Source organism: Saccostrea echinata, unplaced genomic scaffold (genome assembly GCF_033153115.1).
Source record: "Saccostrea echinata isolate AGI-Se365-2 ecotype Australia unplaced genomic scaffold, CSIRO_AGI_Sech_v1 ptg000047l, whole genome shotgun sequence".
In the NCBI taxonomy this organism is placed as follows: domain Eukaryota; kingdom Metazoa; phylum Mollusca; class Bivalvia; order Ostreida; family Ostreidae; genus Saccostrea; species Saccostrea echinata.
In genome coordinates, this window is record NW_026889796.1 from 645,254 (window position 1) to 667,355 (window position 22,102).

A 22,102-nucleotide genomic window follows, 5' to 3' on the forward strand; every position below is an offset into this window, starting at 1 on the left:
TTCATCATATCTTTAGGGGGAAAAAACTGTTTGTTAAAAGTACACAAATGCATATTACCAACTAAATAAACTTTAAGGGAAAGAAATTCAAGTATGGAACGCTAAAAAGACCGGTATATCGAATGAAAAGTCACTGGATCAATACATTTAATTTGCACAAAATGCACCCCTTATTTGAATAGAGGGAATCTTCAGGTTTCTTCTGACGACACTGTAAATGCTATAACTTTTTACAGCAATGCAGTCTGGACTGTACAAAGCACACTGACAATGATGTTTCTTTATCAACCAGCGATGATACTGACGTTTAATTGACGTTTTAATTTTCACTTTCTTGCGATTTTATTTTTTATACACAGAGTGAAGTTTTATATCATAATTCAACCGCCTACGTGTATTTGTTGTAGCACTCGGATTTTGCAAAATGATATGTATGCTATAAAATAAATTCTAATTATACACGTAAATTTAATAAGCTTTTATGGATTAATTATCTCTTTAAAAATAAGGTTTTTTTAAAGAATGAAAAAAAAGTGTATCATGCGTTAAATACGTTCTGTTTACAAATTCCATTGTGTATTTAATGTATAGACAATTTAACGAATTTCTAGTAAATCATTTCAAATACATGTAGAACTTGTAAATTAAGCAGAAAAAAAAAACAAAATTAAGCCTGCCAGTTTAAAAATGTTTGCTTATATTTGGTCGATCTCTAGCACTAAAAAGAGGGTTATTAGGTGCCAGTTGATCATAAACTTAGTACACCTCGAACACACTCTAATATATTTATACTAATCGCACGCTTAATAGACGCTCCGCCTTCTCATTCAAATAATACCATGACCTACATAGCTGTAATGGCGAAGCTGGGATTTTACAGTGAAGTATACGGTATTATTTAATCGATATAATGTATGTATTGAAAGTCTCTTTCCTAAAAAAAAATCCTTTATGAGTATCTCTATACAGACTATACTTGAAGACTTTAGCTATAATATAAAAATGTTCTGATTTAAAAGGGTAAAATTCTGCATTTAAAAAGGGTCGAAAAACAGTGTTATGAAGATTCATTCTTTTACATAGAAGTTCGGAATTTATAGAAAAAAAAATCTTTAAATATCTTCGTCTAACAAACAGGAAAGACATAACTAGTCATATTGAAACGCAATCATCCTCAGTTCCTGTAAATTGAAGTTTGTTGAGAACAGGGCCCTCGGGAATACAATGAAGCGCATTGAAGTGGTAAAATTTTTCGTTGGAAAGTTTTGGTGTTTCTTATCGAAAGTCAATTGCTACATAATGACATGCCCATTTCTTTGAACCGAGAAAGAAATAATCATCGTAATGCTTAAGAACACCCCACTCTCTGCGACTAGCAACATGACTTACACTGAAATGGAGATTTTAAAAAGTTGAAAAAGAGTTAGAGACCGCGCTTCCATCTGTAAAACACATATTGCAACGAATGTGTACAAAGTTATGAATGTATCGTTTATTGGAGTTACCACAGCACATGCATCGATCGAACACGTGTTTTGTAGACTGTCAATTTGATTGGCTATTGTATTTATAGAATACCAGTTCCACAGGTATTCGAATGAACCATTTGACAGCTTTTTTCCTTTCTAAAGAAATGGGCGTGTCATTATATGACAATCAACGATTTAAAGAAACCCCAATACGTTCCATTCAAACGTAAAATTTTGCCACTTCAATGCGCTTCATTGTAGGTTGAGGCTACACTAGGGGATCGGTGTTTTACAAGAGTATAAGTAGTTTTTTTTTTTTTTCAGAAGTGGCAAGACCACATTAAATCATATTAATAAGCAAAACATATCTTAGCTGTGTGAAATCATTTTTTTTATTTGTGAGCTCTCGTTTAGGGTTGGGCGGAATTAAGAGATCCAAATTTTATGTAATGCATGTGTACAAGAAAAAATCTCCAGAACAGCAGGGTCTATGCTCATACTGATTGTATTGATATTTCTTGTGCGAATTCAACTATGATTAAATGAAAGCTTCTTAAGGGCTGATTTTGGTCCACAATAGAGTCAATTTCAGAAAAACTAAAGAGGGAAAATTTATGTTTGAAAAATCTGCTGATGAAGAACAGCAGGACCAAAGGGACTCAGGTAAGTGATGTGACCCATTAGCCTCTAGTTTGTCTCTTGAGATCGATATGGCACCATAAATTGAGAGTACAAGAGATATATACATACATGACTAACAATGGTAACACATGTTAATAATGAATTATCGTGTTGCAATATCAAAACGTGATTTCCAGAGGGTTATGTACCACATATCGGGACATCACGACATTTAATTGCCATTTCAAAATTTTATGCACCCATACTTATGCTATAATAGTGATTTAATTCAATACACGTGGTCTCTGTTAACCCATTCAAAGGTTATAGGGTAGATCCAGTTACATTCACCGTAAAAAGGAAATTGCTTTAGTATGTTTCTTTTGTTTACCATAAAAAAATGGTGTGTTTAGTCCTTTTTGTTAGATTATCATGAAATTTTTTATATACCGAAACAGATGAACATGCAATTTTTTATTGAAGAAAATTTACAAATCACAACTGCAATGACGCTTTCCTTTGAAGTTTTATATACATTGATGCGCATTGAAATGGTAAAAATTTTCGTTTGAATGGAACCATTGTGTCTGTTATCGAACCTCAGTTGTTACGTAATGACATGCCCATTTTTTTAGATACGAGAAAGCAATATTCGTCAAAATGTTTAAAGACATCCCAATCTCTGCTACCAAGAACAAGAGCTTTGCTGAATTGGAGATTTTATGAAGTTAGGAGAGAGTAAGAGACTCCTAGCTTCCGGAAAACTCCGTATTGCAAAGAATATGCACATAATTATGAATAAATCATGTTCATTGAAGTTATCACAACACCTGTACCGGTCGAACAAGTGCTTACTCGGTGTTTATGTAGACTGCCAATCTGATTTACCAGTCTATTTATGGAATATCTGTTCTACATGTATTCGAATGAACCACTTGCCCGATATTTTCCTTTCTAAGGAAATGGGCGTTTCATTATGTGACAATCAACATTAAAAAAAAAAACTCAAAACGTTTGATTCCAACGGAAAATCTAACCACTTCAATGCGCATCATTTTATCATTGTTCGTAGTGCTATTCTTAAAAGTCATGGTGTGTACATTAAATATAAAATTAACTACATTTTTCACTTCTGTAATAAAGGTACATTTTATGAAAAACAAATGGCTGCATGAACATTTGCAAGTCATCCATATAAGCGATTACAATTATAAATGTTTTGAACACGTTTCGATAGATGAATGAGTCATTGTCTCTTAAAGCATTGGGCATTAGTACTGTTGGTGCTACTGAATAGACTATTTTTCACTGACATGCATGAAGCTTTTCTCCCAGAAGGAAAAATTTACCATTTGTGTGAAATCGATCATTATGTAAAAACCATTATTCAAAAGAAAGCGCAAAACGTTTCATTTTCAAACGGAAAATTTTATGATTTTGTTGCACCAACAACAGAAAGCGCCCAGTGCTTTAGAATTAAGTTACTGACATTGCTCATCCATTGAAACGTGTTCGAAACCATAAAAACAAAAAGCACTGACGTACATTATTTCATAGCTTATAAAATAAGACTTTAATACGAGAATCGGTGGCATGGATAACAGAGTTTTCTTTTTAATTTATTTTATCTACCAGACAATGTTTTATACGAAATGTAAAGATATATGAATGTGGAATTTATAAATAGAATTAGATAAAATTATCAACTTTTCTGACAGTCCAATATGTACAAGGTATTCAATATTCTGTAGTTGGATATAGAATTCAAAAAATCCTGTCGCAAGGGTTAAATAAAATCCAAAATTAAATGCAAAAAGAAAAAGAAAGGAAAGCAAAAAGAACGAAAGAAAGAGAAAGAAAACAAAAAGAAGAGGCCCATAGACCACATAGCTCACATGAACACTTTGGTTCGAGAAAAGCGGAATTCAGTTCAGTACTGAAAAGTTTAAATCCTTCCAAAAAAATATGACACATTGTGGCTTTGCTGTACTACAGACGAATTTTTAAGATTTTTTTTCTTATATTATTCCCATGTAAAACTTGCCTAATGTGACCCCATCCTACCTCCGTGATCATGAACAAATTACAATTAACACTAATGGAGGATGCTTCTGTATTGATATCACTAATCGTGGCTTAATTACTGATCTTTGGAATAAGATTTTAAGATTTTTTTCAATATTATTCCCATGTAAGGGCTTGATAGCATAACGTGGCCCAACCTCCCTCGGGAGGTCATGATTTGAACAAATTTGAATTTACATTACCTGCAGCTGAGGATCCTTCTATATTGATATTAATAATTATTATCATGGCCTTATATTTCGTAAATTATATGGTCGTTATGACTTAGTTAACAAACATAATCTTTCTTTGGGTCGTATTTTGGTATTCTCTTTTAAGAAATGGACAGGCTTTCGCCTACATCCACTTCTCTTCGCAAGCTTTCATGTTTTGATTCTGGAAAACGTATACATTTAGAACCGCTGACGGCCTATATACACTTCAACCGACATTTCGACTCATATATGTCTGAATTTATGTAATAGACGTGTTACATAAACAATTTTAACATAAATAAACAATTGTCACAAGAAAACCAACCTTTACGAGTTGTTAATCTTGATTGATTCTCTTAACAAGTTCTTCATCCCGAAGAAGTGCAGGCCGTCACTGGTTTTAAATGTATACGTTTTCCGTAATCAAAACATTAAGGCTTGCAAAGAGAAGTGGATGTAGGTGAAAGCCTGTCCACTTCTCTAAAGAGAATAGTATTTGGTTGCATGACGTTTTTCATAACAATTGTTAGGCCTTAAATTTGTTTAATGCTGAACTTGAGTACGGAATGTTCCGTCTACCTGATAAATTTATATGGGCTCACGGCGGGTGTGACAGGTCAACTGACCCCACCTTAAGAATTTCCGGGGGTCCGTGTTGCACGCCCTGTTCATAAATTTGTACTGTTTGTGAATATTTTTAGATTGATCACTGTTCGTTATCTTCACCATTTTTTCACTTGCTGTTGTTTAGAAGATTTCTAAAGATTTGTTTCCTATATAATTCTCATGTAAAACTTTGATTGTTTAATGTGGCCCCACCCTATACCCCTGGATGTCGTGCTTAAATTGATTTGAATTTACATTACCTGAGGATGCTTCTGTATTTTTATGATTAATCGTGACTCTGCTGTTCTTAAGAAGATGATTATTAAAGATTTTCCTACATATTTCCATTTATAATTTGATACCCTCTTTGGTATCACCCTAACCACAGGGTCATGATTTGAACAAATTTTAATCTACACTACCAGAGGATGCTTCAACATTAATATGTCTAATCATGACTTTGCTGTTCTTCATGAAAAGATATTTTAAGATTTTTTCTTACCTATTCTATGTATAACTGATCCCCTGTTGAACAAACATCAATCTACACTACCACTTGAGGATGCTTCAGTATTTATATGAGTAATTATGGCTTTGCTGTTCTTGAGACGTTTCTTTTATATTCCTATGCAATACTTTGATCCCCTGTTGTGACCCGATCCTACCCCCGGGGGTTATACTTTGAACAAACTTAAATCTACACCACCCTGTGTATAACTCTGATTCCATGTTGTGGCTCCATCCTACCCCTCGGGGGGTCATGATTTGAAGAAATTTGAATCTACACTACCTGAGGATGCGTCTAAACATGACTTTGTCGTTCTTGAGAAGATTTTTCCTACATACATAAACTTGAATCTACACCATGTAATGAACCTTTCACATAAGTTTTTATTTTTCTGGCCCCGTGTTTTTTTAATAATTTTAAGATTTTCTAAATGATCTCCCCTTGAAAGAGGGCGTGGGTCTTCATTTGAAAAGTTAAATTCCCTTCACCCAGGGATGCTTTGTGGCAAGTTTGGATAAAACTTGTCCAGTGGTGCTAGAATAGGCGATGAAAATTCAAAAAGTTTACCACAACAGCATCGACAAACAAATTTTGATCAGAAAAGCACACTATAGCCTTCGGCTCTGGTGAGCCCAAAAAGGGAAAAGATGTATCCAAATTATCTGATTAGTAGTCCTTAATTCTATCACAATATCGATTTAATGGATCATTTGAGAACACTTTGAGAGCACTTAATGTGGATTGGAAGGTCGTGTGTCTTCCCGACCTGGGGGGGGGGGGGGGGCTAACTTCGTGATCGGTGTAATAGTGCAATACTGATTTGGTCTTGCCACGACTGACAATTATTGATATATTTTTCATTCAGTTTTAATAATTTGAATACATATTTTAATTTCTTTTGCTTTTCTTTTCATTTCTTATTGATTTTTTTCTTTTTGTTTCTTTTCTATTTGTAATTTTTAGGTACTCTATACATGAGAAATAATGTGACCAACACTTATGGTGAAAGGAATTCTGTATTTTATGGAACACCTCAAAATTAATACATATATGACCCATTTTCTTAAGGTCAAGATCTAGTAAATGACTTTAGACTGTCTTTTTGGTGCTAGATCCATTATGACGTCATAATCAGTTTTAAAATTTCTTTTTCCCGTACTTTACGGCTCTAATAGAATTATGTAGAAAATAAAGTTTTTTCATAGAATTCAATTTGAAATCATGTGAAAATTAATCCGGAAACCTATATTCAATTTGATATTAATATAAAGAAGAGGATAAGAAGAAACAAATTACCGTTTTCTGAGAGACAGTAGGCAATCTGGATACATTTCCTTTCTCCAATAAAGAAAAAACTCCCATATTCATGACTGATTTTATCAAATTTTTTTATCAAAAAACACAGTGTAAAATATGATTTTTCGTCCTGTTTACCTACAAAATATGCCCCGATACACCTTATTTGACCAAGCTATACTTAAAAAGCATCTTTAAAGGAACTTATTTCTCAAATTTGAGAAATCTGTAGGCTCCTTTCATTTACTAGATCTTGACCTTAAAGGTAAATTCATGGCGTGTCATCCCCAAGAAAAAAAAAGAATATAGTTAGCTATAGTTTACTATAGCTTACTAGAATATCAGTCTGCTATAATGGCTTTGTGATGCGCACAGTGTGTATGTTGTCTGTGTCTGTGCTTGTCACTCGCGATTTCAGCACCACCCCTGGCTAGCAGTTTGCTGTGAAAAAGAAGCAAAATAGGAGAGACTTCCCTGCCAGGTACAGCCTCTCCACAGTTAGACCTATGTGGCTCAGAAATGGATCCTCCTCGAGGTAGCCGATGGATATTGGGTACCTTGCGGCCCCAAGCAGAATCCACAAAGTCTTGGAGGAGACTATGCCCCTAAATGCACGGCATGCATGGCCCACCGGTGTGTGGATATGCTCTGGTGCCTGCAATCCTAGTCCCCAGCTATGGGTAAATAGCAACAAACTGCTGCCTTGTGGTTACCTTTGGGAGAAGGAAAGGCTAAGGAGTAAACCCTACAGAAATCCGCTCAGGTAAGGGCATTATCCAGGTAAGGCAGTTACCTAGGAGAAGATAAACTCTCTAATTTAAAAATTACGGGCAGATCTAGACTTGTCAGTCATGGAACGCCATAGATCTAGTGGAAGGAAACCATAAAAAATTACCCTTGTCCTCCAGGTTGGGGGTTGGGCAAGGGGTAATCTCCCCTTCTTTTAAAACCATAGCGATTACGGATACAAGGACTAGAAATATTTCTACTAACGTCGAGTTTTCAGCGTACCAGCAGAATAAATACTGCATGTTTGACTGTGAACAGTGAAACCCGACAGGAAGCTGTCCACACGAGAAGTATACTGAACATACGAACTAAAATGAGAGTCGGTTTTTGGAACGTACGTACAATGTATGAAACAGGTAAACAGGCTCAAGTTCTGAAAGAGATGAAGGAAAACAGGTTACATGTACTAGGCATAAGTGAGTGTAGATGGACAGATTGCGGGAAGAATATTGCCAGTGCAGGTGAAGTTATTGTGTACTCTGGAAGAAGGGACAATCAACATCATGAGGGGGTAGCTATCATCCTAAGTAAAACAGCAGCAAAAGCATTAGTAGAATACCATCCTGTGAATGAAAGAATCATCAGAATAAGACTGAAAACAAAACCTGTACAGACATCTGTAATACAGATTTATGCCCCTACAAATGAAGCAAAAAATGAGATTAAAGAGGAATTCTATGGGGCTCTACAGGCAGAATTTCAAAAAGTTCCAAAGCAAGATCTGACGATCATCATGGGAGATCTAAATGCGAAAGTTGAAAGCGATAATGTTTGTTATGAAAAAGTTATGGGGAGGTATGGCTGTGGAAGTATGAATGAGAATGGCGAAAAATTCACGGAATTCTGTGGAAACAACAACATGGTCATTGGTGGTACACTATTCCAGCATAAAGAGATACACAAACTCACATGGGAGAGAGAGATGAAAACCAAATTGACCACATTGCCATCAATGGAAAGTGGAAAAGATCTTTACAGGATGTAAGAGTGAAACGTGGTGCTGATGTTGGAAGTGATCACCACCTTGTTACTGCCCATATAAAGCTCAAGCTGATAAAAGTAGCGCCAAAAAGCAACATCAGGCGAATAAATACAGGCAAGCTGAGAGAAAACAAAGTGAGACAAGACTTTAGATTAGAGCTCAAGAACAGATTTCAGGTCTTGCAATGTGGTGATGTTGAGAATGAGGAAGTGGTTGACGAGCACTGGGGTAAAATCTGCAACTTGTTCAGTGAAACAAGCAAGAAGACTCTAGGGTTCAAGAGGCAGGTGCATAAGGAATGGATTACACCAGATACTTGGAAAAAAATTGATAAAAGGAAAGACCTTAAAACTAAGTTATGTAACACCCACTCGGAAGGAATAAAAGAGAGACTAAGAGAACAATATTCCAATTGTAATAGAGATGTAAAGAAAGCAACAAAGAAAGATCGTAAAAGCTTTATAGAAGGTATGGCAAGAGAAGCTGAGAAAGCTGCTTCTGAACAAAGAATGGGAGATCTCTATCAAATAACAAAAAAGTTAAGTGGAAGGAAAAGAAAAACAAACATACCTGTGAAAGATAAGCAAGGCAACCTTATTAAATCTGAAAGACAACAAGATGAAAGATGGAGAAAACATTTTGAAGAAGTGTTGAAATGCCCAGAGCCTAACGAGCTGGCACACATACAGGAAGCTGACATTGATTTAGAAATTGAAACTGAGGAACCATCTAAAGCTGAAATACACAAAGCAATAACAACAACCCTGAAGAACAACAAAGCACCTGGAAATGACCAACTGCCAGCAGAGTTATTTAAAGCAGATCCAAACCTAGCAGTTGACATTTTACACCTATTATTCACCAAGATCTGGAATAATAACACAATATCTACGACATGGTCGGTCCTTCGGATGAGACCGTATAAACTGAGGTCCCGTGTCGCAGTAGGTGCTGGCACGAAAAAGATCACTCACTGCTCAATGGCCGTAAGTGCCGAGAATAGGACAAAATTTGCAGCTCTCCACCGGCAAGTGGTGGCGTCTCCATATGAGTGAAAAATTCTCGAGAGGGACGTTAAACAACATACAAACAAACAAAAAAACGACATGGTCCAAAGGAAATATCATTAAACTGCCAAAGAAAGGAGATCTAACTAACTGTAATAACTGGAGGGGCATCACCTTACTATCAATACCTAGTAAGATTTTTAGCAGAATAATAATCGATAGAATTAAGACTGCAGTCGATGCCAAAATAAGACAAGAGCAAGCAGGTTTTAGGAAAGGAAAAAGCTGTTGTGACCAGGTGTTTACCCTAAGAAACATTATAGAGCAATGTACAGAGTGCCAAAGGCAGCTTATAATAATAAACTTTATAGATTTTTAAAAAGCCTTTGACAGTATACACAGAGAAAGCTTATGGAAGATCTTAAGTCATTATGGAATACCATCAAAGATAGTAGAACTGATTAAAGCTTTTTACTTGGAGTTTAATTGCTCTATTGGCAGCTCATCAGATGCATGCTTCATAGAAAAATGTGGCGTGAGGCAGGGTTGTGTGATGCCAGCTCTCCTTTTTATATTAGCAATAGACTGGGTAATGAAATCAACCCTTAATGGAGATAACACAGGAATAAGATGGACTCTTTTTACCAGTCTTGAAGACCTAGACTATGCAGATGACTTGGCCCTACTGTCACAACTAGAAAAGCATATGCAAAGTAAAACATCAAAATTAATGCAAAGAGTAATGCAGAAAAAATTGGACTGAAGATCAATACCAAGAAAACTGAAGTCATGTCATTAAACACCAAACAACCAGCAAAAATACAGGTAGATGGAAATAACCTGAGCAACACAACAACATTTAACTATCTTGGCAGCATAGTAACATCAGATGGGGATGCGGACAAAGATATAAAGGCCAGACTAAGTAAAGCTAGGGGTGCCTTCATCAGCCCCAAGAACATCTGGAAAACAAATGACATAAGTAGAAGGACAAAAATAAGAATCTATAACAGCTGCGTCCTGTCTGTCCTACTCCATGGGGCAGAATGCTGGAGAATGACAGAAGGAGACATGCAGACTTTCTAGTTTCCACAATGGATGCCTCAGAAAGATCATGAGGATTTTCTGGCCAAATAAAATTACCAGTGTGGAACTCCATGAGAAAGCAAACACAGACGATATGATAACTTTATTGACAAAACGGAGATGGCGATGGATAGGACATGTGTTAAGAAAACCAGTCAACAACATCACCAAAGTAGCCCTTAGATGGACACCAGAAGGGAAGAGGAAACCTGGTCGGCCAAAGAACACCTGTGGAAGGACTGTGGAAAAGGAGATGAGAGAGCACAAACTAACTTGGGGAGAACTGGAAAAAAATGCTCAAGATAGAGAGAAGTGGAAAAAGCTAGTCCTTGCCATTTGTGCCCACGGGCATAACAAGGACTAGGTAGGTAGGTACTAGAATATCAAAGTTTGTCCTTAAGTTAATCAAAGTTTCATTTTCTCTGCGTCTTACTTGCACTTCTTTGATATTAATAAGAAATTATTCTTGTATATTAACATATTATAACTGCATCAGTAATGTGTAATTAAAGAGGCATTAAGGCCTTCAAATTCAAAAAAGTTTTCGAGTTTAACTTCATAAAGTTTCAAAGTTTTTACTATAGGTTACTACAGCGATATAATCAAATATTCAAATATTCATAAGAAAATAATAATTTCGTACATGTACAGTTTTGTTTAAAAAATAGCTGGCGGTTGATTGTTAATTAAGCCAACATGTGATGTAGTTTTTCAACTTCATTGGCATATCACGTTTCGATATTTTTATTTTTAAATTCATCATTTTGATGTATAACTAATGACAGACATACATGGAGATATACTGTATATATACCTCTGAAACTCCTTGTGTCAGCCAAATAATGTCTCAAATCATGTTGCTTCTCTGCACATACCTTGCTTTGGTAATGACGGTATGGTGCACAAAGATGGACTCGTGTCAACTTGACCTGACCGGATATAATACGTGTATTAAGGAAAAAATGACGTTTTTGGAGTCAAAAGTCAAATCCGTCGGACCTTCACTTAACAGTCCAAGTAAGTTTGCCATATGGAGAAATTCTCATAATTAATCATAAAATAAATGATGTCACAGTATTAAGTTGTAGTACGCGCCATATCATTTAAACTGAACGTTGGATTTATGGTAATAATTAAATAAATACTCTGTTTGGAACTTTGTAATTAAGAAATCATTACTGTTTCTATGTTTGCTTAAATCATTGAAAAAAATCCTTCTACAGTCATTCCAGCATCACTTCAGAGTTTAGGTCACATTCAGGCATTTTTGAAAAAAAAAATCGAATTTTATCTTCAACGGCAAATGCATAGTAAACGTTCTGAAGGTTACATGTATTATTTAGGTTTTGTGTACACTTCAGATTTTTAAATAAAATATTCAGGGCAAATTAGCGTCGATATAGACCATTTTCATATTTTATTTTGTGTAACGGCGAGTAGGAGAAAATTCGACCATTGCAACTCAGACTTGGTGTAAGTTAAAAAATGTCTTCTTACTTACAATGAAGCGCATTGAAGTGGTAAAATTTTCCGTTTAAATCGAACGTTTTGGGCTTTCTTTTGAACGTTGACATTCTTAAAATGACTGGTTGCACGTGGTTGATCGCACGTGGTTCGACTATGGCGAATGCCATGTTGTCTCCAGAGAAAAACGCAATTATTCCTGCAGAAAAAGCTGAGGACAAAACGGGTTACAACAGAAAAAGAAAAGTTGGAACCATTGGTAGTAAGAAACCTAGCAAATCCGCCAAACCAGACTCTGTGTCGAGTCAGCATTCAGTGGCTTTGTCAGTGAAGGACAGAGGCTCAGATGTTCGCAGATTTAATGTATCGTCAGGCCTGAGTGGCTCTGACCCATCTATCACGGACGTGCTTAACGTTCTGAAGTCAATCCAGGAAAGTCAATGTACATTGTAAGTCGGATCAGAACTTTAATTACTTAAGTCATCGTGTGGATGAACTTTTCGCAATGGCGAAAGATTACGACGGCTTGATGATTATGGCCTTATTCCGGACAGTGACGTGGTCACTGTTTATGATGATATTGCCGCCGATCATGTCACTGGCATACTGCTACTGTTAATAACAACTCTGCGACATCGTCAGGTACTGACAAAAAATTAAAATTTGCGGGAGAAAAAGTCAAAATCAAGGAGGTATGTAATACTTCTGTAAACTAAGGGTTAGCTTTGTGTGTTAATGACTGGTTTAGACAAGGGATAGAAGATGATAGATACACTAAACTTACGAAAGACTCGGTGAATGCTAGACCAGATAAATGGGAAAGTCTAGTTACAGTAAAAACAAACTACTTAGTATGGGGATCCCTACAACCCAATACTCGTACAGTTGACAAGAAACTACAAAATGTAGAGACTTCTGTGGTTAAAGCAGCTACCATTATGGTAAAAGTTTGTGACAAAATTGGTAATTTCGATGACCCATGTGACCCAGGGACAGACCAGAGGTTACTCAGTATACAGTGACCCAAAAAGCTTCAAAGGTCATCAAGGGAGCTCTCGACCCAACATCATCAAGTAGACTTCCAGGTAAGTCAAAAATTTATTCCAGAAAATCGAATTTTTGTAGCTTGAAAGTTGAAACAATTTATTTCTGAATGGGAAAAACTCACTTCTGATAAAAGCATTTTTGATATTTCCAACATTGTCATTTAGAGTTTGAAAATGACTCTATACCAGTTCAAACTTCTCTTCCTCATCAAATAAAGTTTAATGAGAAAAAATGTTCATACATTAAAAAAAAGATTAGTAAACGTCTGGAAATGGAAGTTATTAAAGAAATTAATACAGACGATGTTGGATTTGTGTCGACTATTTTTCTTAGACCGAAACGCAATGAGGAATTTAGAATGATTTTGAATTTGAAAGTTTTAAATCAGTTCATTAAGTACCATCATTTTAAGATGGACACATTGTAAAGTGCTCTGAAGGTTATAAAGAGAAAAATTGAGACCCTTAAATGCTCTTATGGAAATTTTGGTTCTACAATGTGTATAAGTCGTGAAGTGAAAGACAACTTGTAATGGTGGGTAAAGAATGTTCAAATAGCTTGTAGACATATACGTCATGGGTCTATAAATTTTGAAGTTTATTCCGATGTTTCATTATTGGGTTGGGGTGCCACCTTTAATAATCAAGAGATAGGTGGTCACTGTTCAGACACTGAACAGTCTTATCACATCAATGCCTTAGAACTTCTTGCATGTTTTTATGCACTGAAATCTTTTTTTCAAAGACCAAAATCATGATTCAATCAAAGTTATGTTAATGTAACTGCTGTTAGTTACATAAATAATATGGGTGGTATTCACTCCCATTTATGCAATGAAATAGTAAGGCAGATCTGGGCTTGGTGCATTGATAGGAACATCTGGCTATTGGTCGCTCACATACCTGGAGTAGATAATGTTGTTGCAGATAGAAAATCTAGAAAGTTTGAGGATCAAACTGAATGGTAACTAAATACTTATGATATTACTACTTTATTTGGAATGCCTAGTATTGATTTGTTTACAAATAGAATCGTGGAAGCCTGACCCCTATGCAGGTTTTTTTTATACATTTACTGTTGATTTGAGCAAATATTATAGTTTCATTTTTCCTCCTTTTAGCTTGATAGGGAAGTGTTTGCAGAAGATCATGGAAGAAAGAGCAGAATGCATCATGATGGTGCCAGTCTGGACGACTCAAGTGTGGTACACCAAAGTTCTGGAACTGTTAATGCTGTTGATGATGGCATGTCGATTGTCGTGAAACATTTCAAAAACTCGGGCTTTTCGTCTGACGCTACCAATATCCTCATGGCGTCTTGGAGAGGCAGTACAAAGAAACAGTACATGACTTTCCATAAGAGATGGGTTTCTATTGTTAAGAAAAAGGAATATTAATCAATTTCAAATTTCTTTAAATCATTTCATTGAATTTTTTACTATGTTATACAATAATAACTTAAGTTATAGTGCTTTCAACACAGCCAGAGCATCCTTGTCTGCATTAGGTTTTGTTATTGATGGACATGCTATTGGGTCTCACCCTGTTATTATTCGCTTTATGAAAGGAGTCTTTAATTTGAGACCTCCTGCACCTAAACTTGATTATGTGTGGGATGTTACGATTGTATTAGGTTTCCTTAGGAAATTGTCACCTGTGAAACATTTAAGTTTGAAAGATCTTACTTGTAAACTGTGCATATGTTTAACTTGTGCTGCTAGAATACAGACTACTCATACCTTAACACTGAGTTGTATGCAGAAGAAGAAATCTTCATTTGTTCATCATACACTGATGTATGATGAACACATTTGTGTGAATGATGTTACAAAAAATGTTTTCGCTTTAATCCTGAATCCGCACAGGCGCAGTGCAATCTTACGTGATCTCTTTATTGATTTTATTTTCCTCATAGAATCTCAATCAAACTTCACCTTAACCAAGGTAAGTCTCGTTTAATTTTTAAATTATGTACATATTCGTTGCGATACGTGAGTTTTACAGAAGCAGGGAGTCTCTAACTCTTTCTCTCTTAACTTCATAAAATCTCCATTTCAGCAAAACCCATGTTGCTAGTCACAGAGTGGGTGTCTTGAAACTGCTTTCTCGTTTATAAAGAAATGGGCGTGTTACTATGTAACAATTTACGTTTAATAACAAAGACCCAAACGTTCCATTTATACGAAAAAATCTACCACCTCAATGCGCTTCATTGTATAAAATTTGTTCATGGAAATTCAATACGGTTTACATATGCAAATTCAATACGGTGGATATATACAAATTCAATACAGTGGATATATGCAAGTTGGAATATCAGACTTAGTTCTCCATATGTTGATTTTTTTCCCATATAATTTTCATATAATTAGATAACGATTCTGTTATTTCAGCTCATCATATCTCATTCATGGCGACTGCTGCGAGCAATATGAAAATAGTCAGAGGGACTCTAATTTTTGGAAATGTTCTAACAAATAAGGGAGGAGCTTACAACAATAATACTGGTATCTTTACCGCTCCCGTATCTGGGTCATACTTCTTTATGGTCACTATTGGACTTCAAGCCCCAACCCCCGCTAATAACAAGGACTACCTAAGGATACATATCATAAAAAACAGCAGAGTTGCTGGATACTTGTTTATCGGAACTGAAGGTTTATGGCTCAAAAGATCAGAAAATACATTACTGGAGCTTTCAAAAGGGGACAAAGTATATGTGAACCTCAGTGACCCAGCAACTGGGTTTCCCTACATTGCGGGAGGAAATCATCTCTCGCATTTCTCGGGATTTCTGATCAATTGAAATAGTTTTTTATTTGAAAAAATTGAATAAAGTTTTACATGTGAAATGACGAGGAAAATAATATTTATTACCAGTAACCACATTCTCTGTGCAATGTAAGTAAAGAAAATATGCGGACGTATTATAATTCCTAATTAAAACATGATTGTGACGTAAACCTTTTGCTTGTGTTGTCCATTCTGTAGCTTAATGTTGAGCTAACTCCTCAAACAATCCATTAAGTTACCTGTAAGTGTCCGTTCTTTTTTGGAAAAATTTCCTTTCTTTTTTAAGAACGGACAGGTTTTTTTCAAAAAAGAATGGACAGTTAGAACAAACAGAATGGAGAGTTAAAGGTAAAATTTGGAATGTACCCAAGAGGGAAACAAAAACAAAATTAATACAATAAATACGATTGAATTTACATGTAAATAACAAAGAAGAACATGGAGATCTTAGTTAATCCAGAACACAATATTTGCACAGCATCCTCTTGATTCTGCACTTTTAAATTCATGAATGATACACATTATTTCAGTACTTAAAACTCAATTTTCACTTTTTATGTCAAAACGTGAATTAAAATGACACATTTCCACATTAGATTAAAATTTCAGAAACATCATTCCGTACGGCTAATATTAAATCGAACAGGCAGAACAAAGTTTGCACCATGAACATGACATGTTGCAGTTAATGTTTCCTTAGAAAATGATTAGAATTCAAACATTTCCAAAGAATTGAATTTGGATACCAGTATTTCTTTGGAAAGGATAAACATTTTCAGGTCGAGGTTCGGTTCATGGTTAATCCAACACTACGAACACAGTCTGCACCCCCTGTAGTCAATATGTCTCCTCAAAAATTGAATTTAAATTTAAAAAAAAATTCAAGATTTGATTCAAATTTGATTATCAGTGTATTTTGTTGGAAAAGAAATCCATTTTCAGGTCGGAGTCTGGCAAATATTGTCTTTTACTCTCATTTTTCTTTGTTTCCAGGCCCAAATGTCACTGATTTTTGGTGATCTTTGTCGCTTATTAGAATTGGATTGTCATACTCTCTCCATCGGAGGAATGCATTTACAACGCAAACTATTAATTGATTTTGAAGCATCAGATACTTGTATAAATACTGCTATTCCCCAAAATCTACCTGTAACTGTCCATTCTTTAGACAAAGACTTTTTGTTATTTTGCATCTGGAACCACAATGGCTATTCAACAAATTGCTGTGCATCCCTAGCTTACCTATGACTGTCCATTCTGTAAACAATGAAGTTGTCATATTATGTGCGCTACCTTACAAAATCAATTCTTAATACGATACCAGTTTCCATTGTTTAACCTGCTTTACCTGGGAGAGTACATTACGAAGACAATTGGTAACAGGAAACATGTCATCACAGTAAACAAATTTACCTGATACTGTCCATTCTTAACACAAAGGTTTTTACGTTTTAAGGAGGATATAAGCCTCAAAATGTACAGTTTTTGGCTTATATCGTTTACAGATCACAGTCCAGGGAAAATAATAATACAGGGACGACATTTGAATTTTTCTTTTACACAGAGGTATAAGACCATGGTCATACATTTCTTTGTGTGTCGAAATTAAGTGTTTACAGTGAAATTTTTTTTAAAAAAGAAAACCAACGAAAAGATCTAAACATTTATTCATTATGAAATTACTTTTTAAAAAAAGAAAACGTGTGCTTTATATCAAACTCATAGACAACAATTTTGCCATTCTCTTGTGAAAGTCACTATATTTTAATATGATAGTCATTGTTTAATCGAAGCTAGGTTAAAGAAGCCCATGGAAAATATGCATTAAATAATATATCAAGTAAATGGATACAGTCCATATTTTTTTTATTATCAGCGCGAATTTTGTTAAATTGGAATTTGTAAATACATAAGTATATATAGGGTCTCTGCTGATACAGGCAAAACAACGTCACTTACATGAGCTGTTTAAAGCGACAGTTTTAAATTACAAAATAAGAAAGATCGTTAAGTTCAACGATATACGGATAATCTTTCCGCTATAAAATTGATAATGTTTTTTCTTTTAGACGAATTTCTTAACCTGAAAAGTGCTGGGAGCAATTTCCTCATGCTTGGGAATTATGTAAAATTTAGCCATCTTCTATAAACTTCCGAGACTGACGTAATACGCTTCGAAATAAATTGTTAAATTATGGGAAAACAACGTTTACAGCCCAAAACCAACTCCCAGCACTTTTCAATATACCATTAGTAGTCTAAGAGGTGTTTAAAACTCAAAAATTGCAATGAAAGGATATCGGTGACTTTACCTGTCACTTTATTGCTTTCTGTGCAAGTGTGCCTTCCAACAATGGCTTTATTTAAGGTGTATACATTTGGAAAACATGTTTGTGAATCATTACTTTAATTCAAATCCTATCCTTGCAGTACAAATCCTTTTACTTTCGTTTTCTACTTCTAGCTACAACTCAACTTGCACTCATTCATATTTGATAATAGTCCCGACGTGTGGCGTCATTCACGGACTGAATCGGCAGAAACTGTTGACTTTTAACGACCTGTCAGACATACACATTTTTTAAAAACAGAATTATTCGGCTTTATTCAACCTTTAATAATCTAATTTTGGTTGTAACGCGTCATTTGATTGGATAAAAAATATATATATAAAGAATATGTAGTATAACCTGGATTGCCTACGTCACACTGACTTATGTCAAAAACTTATCAATCCGCTTGACGTTACATTTAAATACGTACAATTTGAAGGCATTTCTGAAGGAGAAATTGTCTTCTTTTTACACTTAACGGTTTATAAAGCGTTAACTGTCCCAACCCAGGTTATACCAGTATAATTTGGGTAGCTATTAAATTCATTCCTTAAATTAAAAGCATTCTATGTTTCGGAGAATAAACAAACTCGGGTATCACGAACTTCTGTGACGTCACACTCTAGACTCGATATGAAGGGTGGATCTTTCTGTAGTATCTGTGTGACTGTCCCATGGTATGACTTGCCGACGATATTAAGTCGTATGGCGGAAAAGTCGCATGGACTTCTCCTACATGTATATGGATGCCAGAGAGAGAGAGCGAAAAATGTCTGATAGCAGCGGGAGTCGGCCTGTGGTTAGAGCCCACGGATACGGATCATTGTGTTTGTGTATAAATGATGGCAATCAAATTCCGAATTGCCAATCGGTTAACCGAAAGACATTCCTAACGATTAACCGATTAATTGTATCAAAATAAACTTTTTAAATAAAACTTTCTGGTGAGCTCTATTCATCTATACAAAGGACTAAAAAAAAAAGACGCTAGAAATATTTTGATTATGCTTTATCAAAACACTTTATATATTTATTTTCAATTTCAATAGACCAAAATATCACTATAGTGATAACTTTGACACTATGAAAACTATAGTTAACTAAAATGATAACTTTGACACTTTGATTTACTATAGTGATAACTTTGACACTTTGATTTACTATAGTGATCACTATGAAAACTTTGATTTACTATGGTGAAAACTTTGATTTACTATAGTGATCACTTTGAAACTTTGATTTACTAAATTTAACTATAGTAAACTATATTTAAGTAGTATTTTATTGTTTGGGTATAGTCATTTTTTTCCGATTTCAATTTCAATTTATTCACCCAAACCAAAATATTGGTACAAGAGGTACATTAATAACATACATGTATATACATTTTATACAAATTGGTCAGTAGTACATATTCAATACAAAAAAGATTACAGAAAATGAGTAACTATGAAAAAAGGAGGAAATATATCGAGGAGGACAGACAGTATGAAAATTTCTTTTAAATAAACAAACAGTTTGGGGGGGGGGGGGGGTTCATTTTGAGTTAACATTAGTTCCATGAATTTAACAAAATTCGGCCTGCAAGAATAATAATTGCCTAGATAATATTTTTTTTTACATTAACTAACTTTACATTCTAGGATATAATGAAATTCGTCAACAATTACAGAAGTATTACAAAGTGTACATGTGGTATACCATGCCATCTTCCAGTTGATATCAAAGCTTACGCTTTGAATGGCCTAGTCATACTGACGTATGACACTTCATCATGTTTAACGCATGACATCCCATCAATACCTCAAAGTTTATGCTTTGAATGGCCAAGTCATGCTGACGTATGACACTTCATCATGTTTTACACATGATATCCCATCAATGCCTCAAAGCTTATGCTTGGCCTAGTCATGCTGACGTATGACATTTCATCATGATTTACGCATGATATCCCATCAATACCTCAAAGCTTTCGCTTTGAATAACCTAGTCATGCTGACGTAGGACACTTCATCATGTTCTATGCATGATATCCCACCATTACCTCAAAGCTCACGCTTTGAATGACATTCTTGGTTCAAATTCAAAATTTATTTGTTAATTCTTTTTTTATTATTTCACCAATCTTCCCCGTGTTTTCTGGAGGGGAATAGTAATCTCTGTAGATACTGTTGACACTCGTTCATAGTGTTCTTTTATACGCGGCTAGGATAAGGCTGTCCGTAAAATATCAATGTTCTAACTGTAGTAACTTCTCTGAACTACTTAGAAATGAATTAAATTACAATAAAAAATTGAATTAAAATCAAATTTATTGATTTAGAAAAATTGTTTTAAAAATCTGTAGTATCAAAGTTCCGTTTTAGAATTATCTTTCCTGTTACCCAGGACTCAAAAACTTTGGTAAACTTGTCTCCGCATACGTCATCATACATGTACTCAGTAACTCGTTATTCACAACTGAACAGGACAGACATAAATGAGCAAAACTAGAAATGCACACTTGATCAATATTTATAAACACACAATGAGTTAGGTAGGATTATTGAAACGCACAAATATCAACTTTTCACAACAGTCTGTTACAGACCAAGTGTTGGCCAGTTGACGATATTAGCCTGAAAGTATAAATAAACTTAAACGTTTTCGAGTAGATATACCTGTTATTTACGAACCATTATGCTACAAAAACTCAAACGTCTGCTTTTTTTTTTTTTTTGAAAAAATCGACACTTTTTCTTCTTTCGGTCACGCCGTGATCATGCCATGTGTTCATTGTTTATGCTCAGGGTGTCGCTCTCGGTTGACTGCATACTCTTTCTTTGACAAAACCTTTATATCTGACGTGTTTATAAGATTCTTTTACAGGCGGTGCCAGTCAAATCGTCAGTGCACAAACTATATAAAACCGGAGGTAAAAGTATTTTTTCTGGATATACGTCACAAGTCACGGGGTGAGGAGGACCCTTAAATAACCTTGACCTAAGCACACAGAAATAAGTGCGCAAAAACTTTACGCTTAACATGTACAAATATTATGAAAACGAAAAGAAATTTTAATATATACATTGTAATTTAAGTTAATATGTATTGGGGGGGGGGGGGGTCTCCCATATTTCATTTCTGAAAGATCTTTACTGGTGAGCTATTTTACGAAATTTTAACCTACTACCCACCAACCCCCATTCTGATATGACCAAATATTTCAATTCTTGTGAATTTTCGTGCGATTTTAATTGTGTGTGTGGTTTTTTGCGTATCATATGTCATTTCAGAATTTTCAGAATGAAATTTACAGTTTAAGTACTTCTAACATGTGTAGAATGTATATAGTATTCACTATTGGAAGGTATAGTTTATCGATGCTAAGAGAGGAGTTTGAAGGAAAGATTAGAAAGGTACCCTCAGGACAAAAATTGATTTTTTTTTCTAATACCTGATATATAGAATAAAATCAAAACTACGTAGTGTTGGGGGTGGGTGTAGGTACCGCCAGTCAAGGTCAGATAATTTACTTTCTTCCCACAGGAAGATAGAATATCTATTTGCAATATTTGTCAAGGACATGGGTTTTTTTTCAAAAATCTGCTATCCCCCCGGCCCCCTTTGAGAAAATGCTCATCCCGTAACAAGCTGTACATGTACGTGTATGGGTAGATATCGGCTTGGCCAAGATCAGGTGCCCATGTTGATTGCAAATAAACCAAAGAATAAAGTCAAATAAATAGTATTACAAGTATGTTCTATGTAACACTACATTCTTTTGGCAGATTGTCTGAATTTCTGTCCATTTCTGTCAAGCGTGTTAAAAAGATTACACTCT

The 22,102-nt window shown here is 35.1% G+C and overlaps 2 protein-coding genes across 2 annotated transcripts; both read left to right on the forward strand.

The window, feature by feature from the left end:
* The first annotated feature begins 7,321 nt into the window (after positions 1-7,321).
* LOC133202855 (uncharacterized) lies at positions 7,322-10,643 on the forward strand. Its single transcript, XM_061338728.1, has 5 exons — positions 7,322-7,542; positions 7,827-8,440; positions 8,485-9,448; positions 10,059-10,146; positions 10,296-10,643. Exons 1-5 carry the CDS (start codon positions 7,322-7,324, stop codon positions 10,641-10,643), a joined length of 2,235 nt encoding a protein of 744 aa, XP_061194712.1.
* Positions 10,644-12,263: 1,620 nt separating this feature from the next.
* LOC133202856 (uncharacterized) lies at positions 12,264-15,959 on the forward strand. Its single transcript, XM_061338729.1, has 5 exons — positions 12,264-12,556; positions 12,856-13,048; positions 14,275-14,495; positions 15,069-15,097; positions 15,547-15,959. The coding sequence occupies exons 1-5, from the start codon at positions 12,264-12,266 to the stop codon at positions 15,957-15,959; spliced, it is 1,149 nt and encodes a 382-aa protein (XP_061194713.1).
* The last annotated feature ends 6,143 nt before the right edge of the window (positions 15,960-22,102 follow it).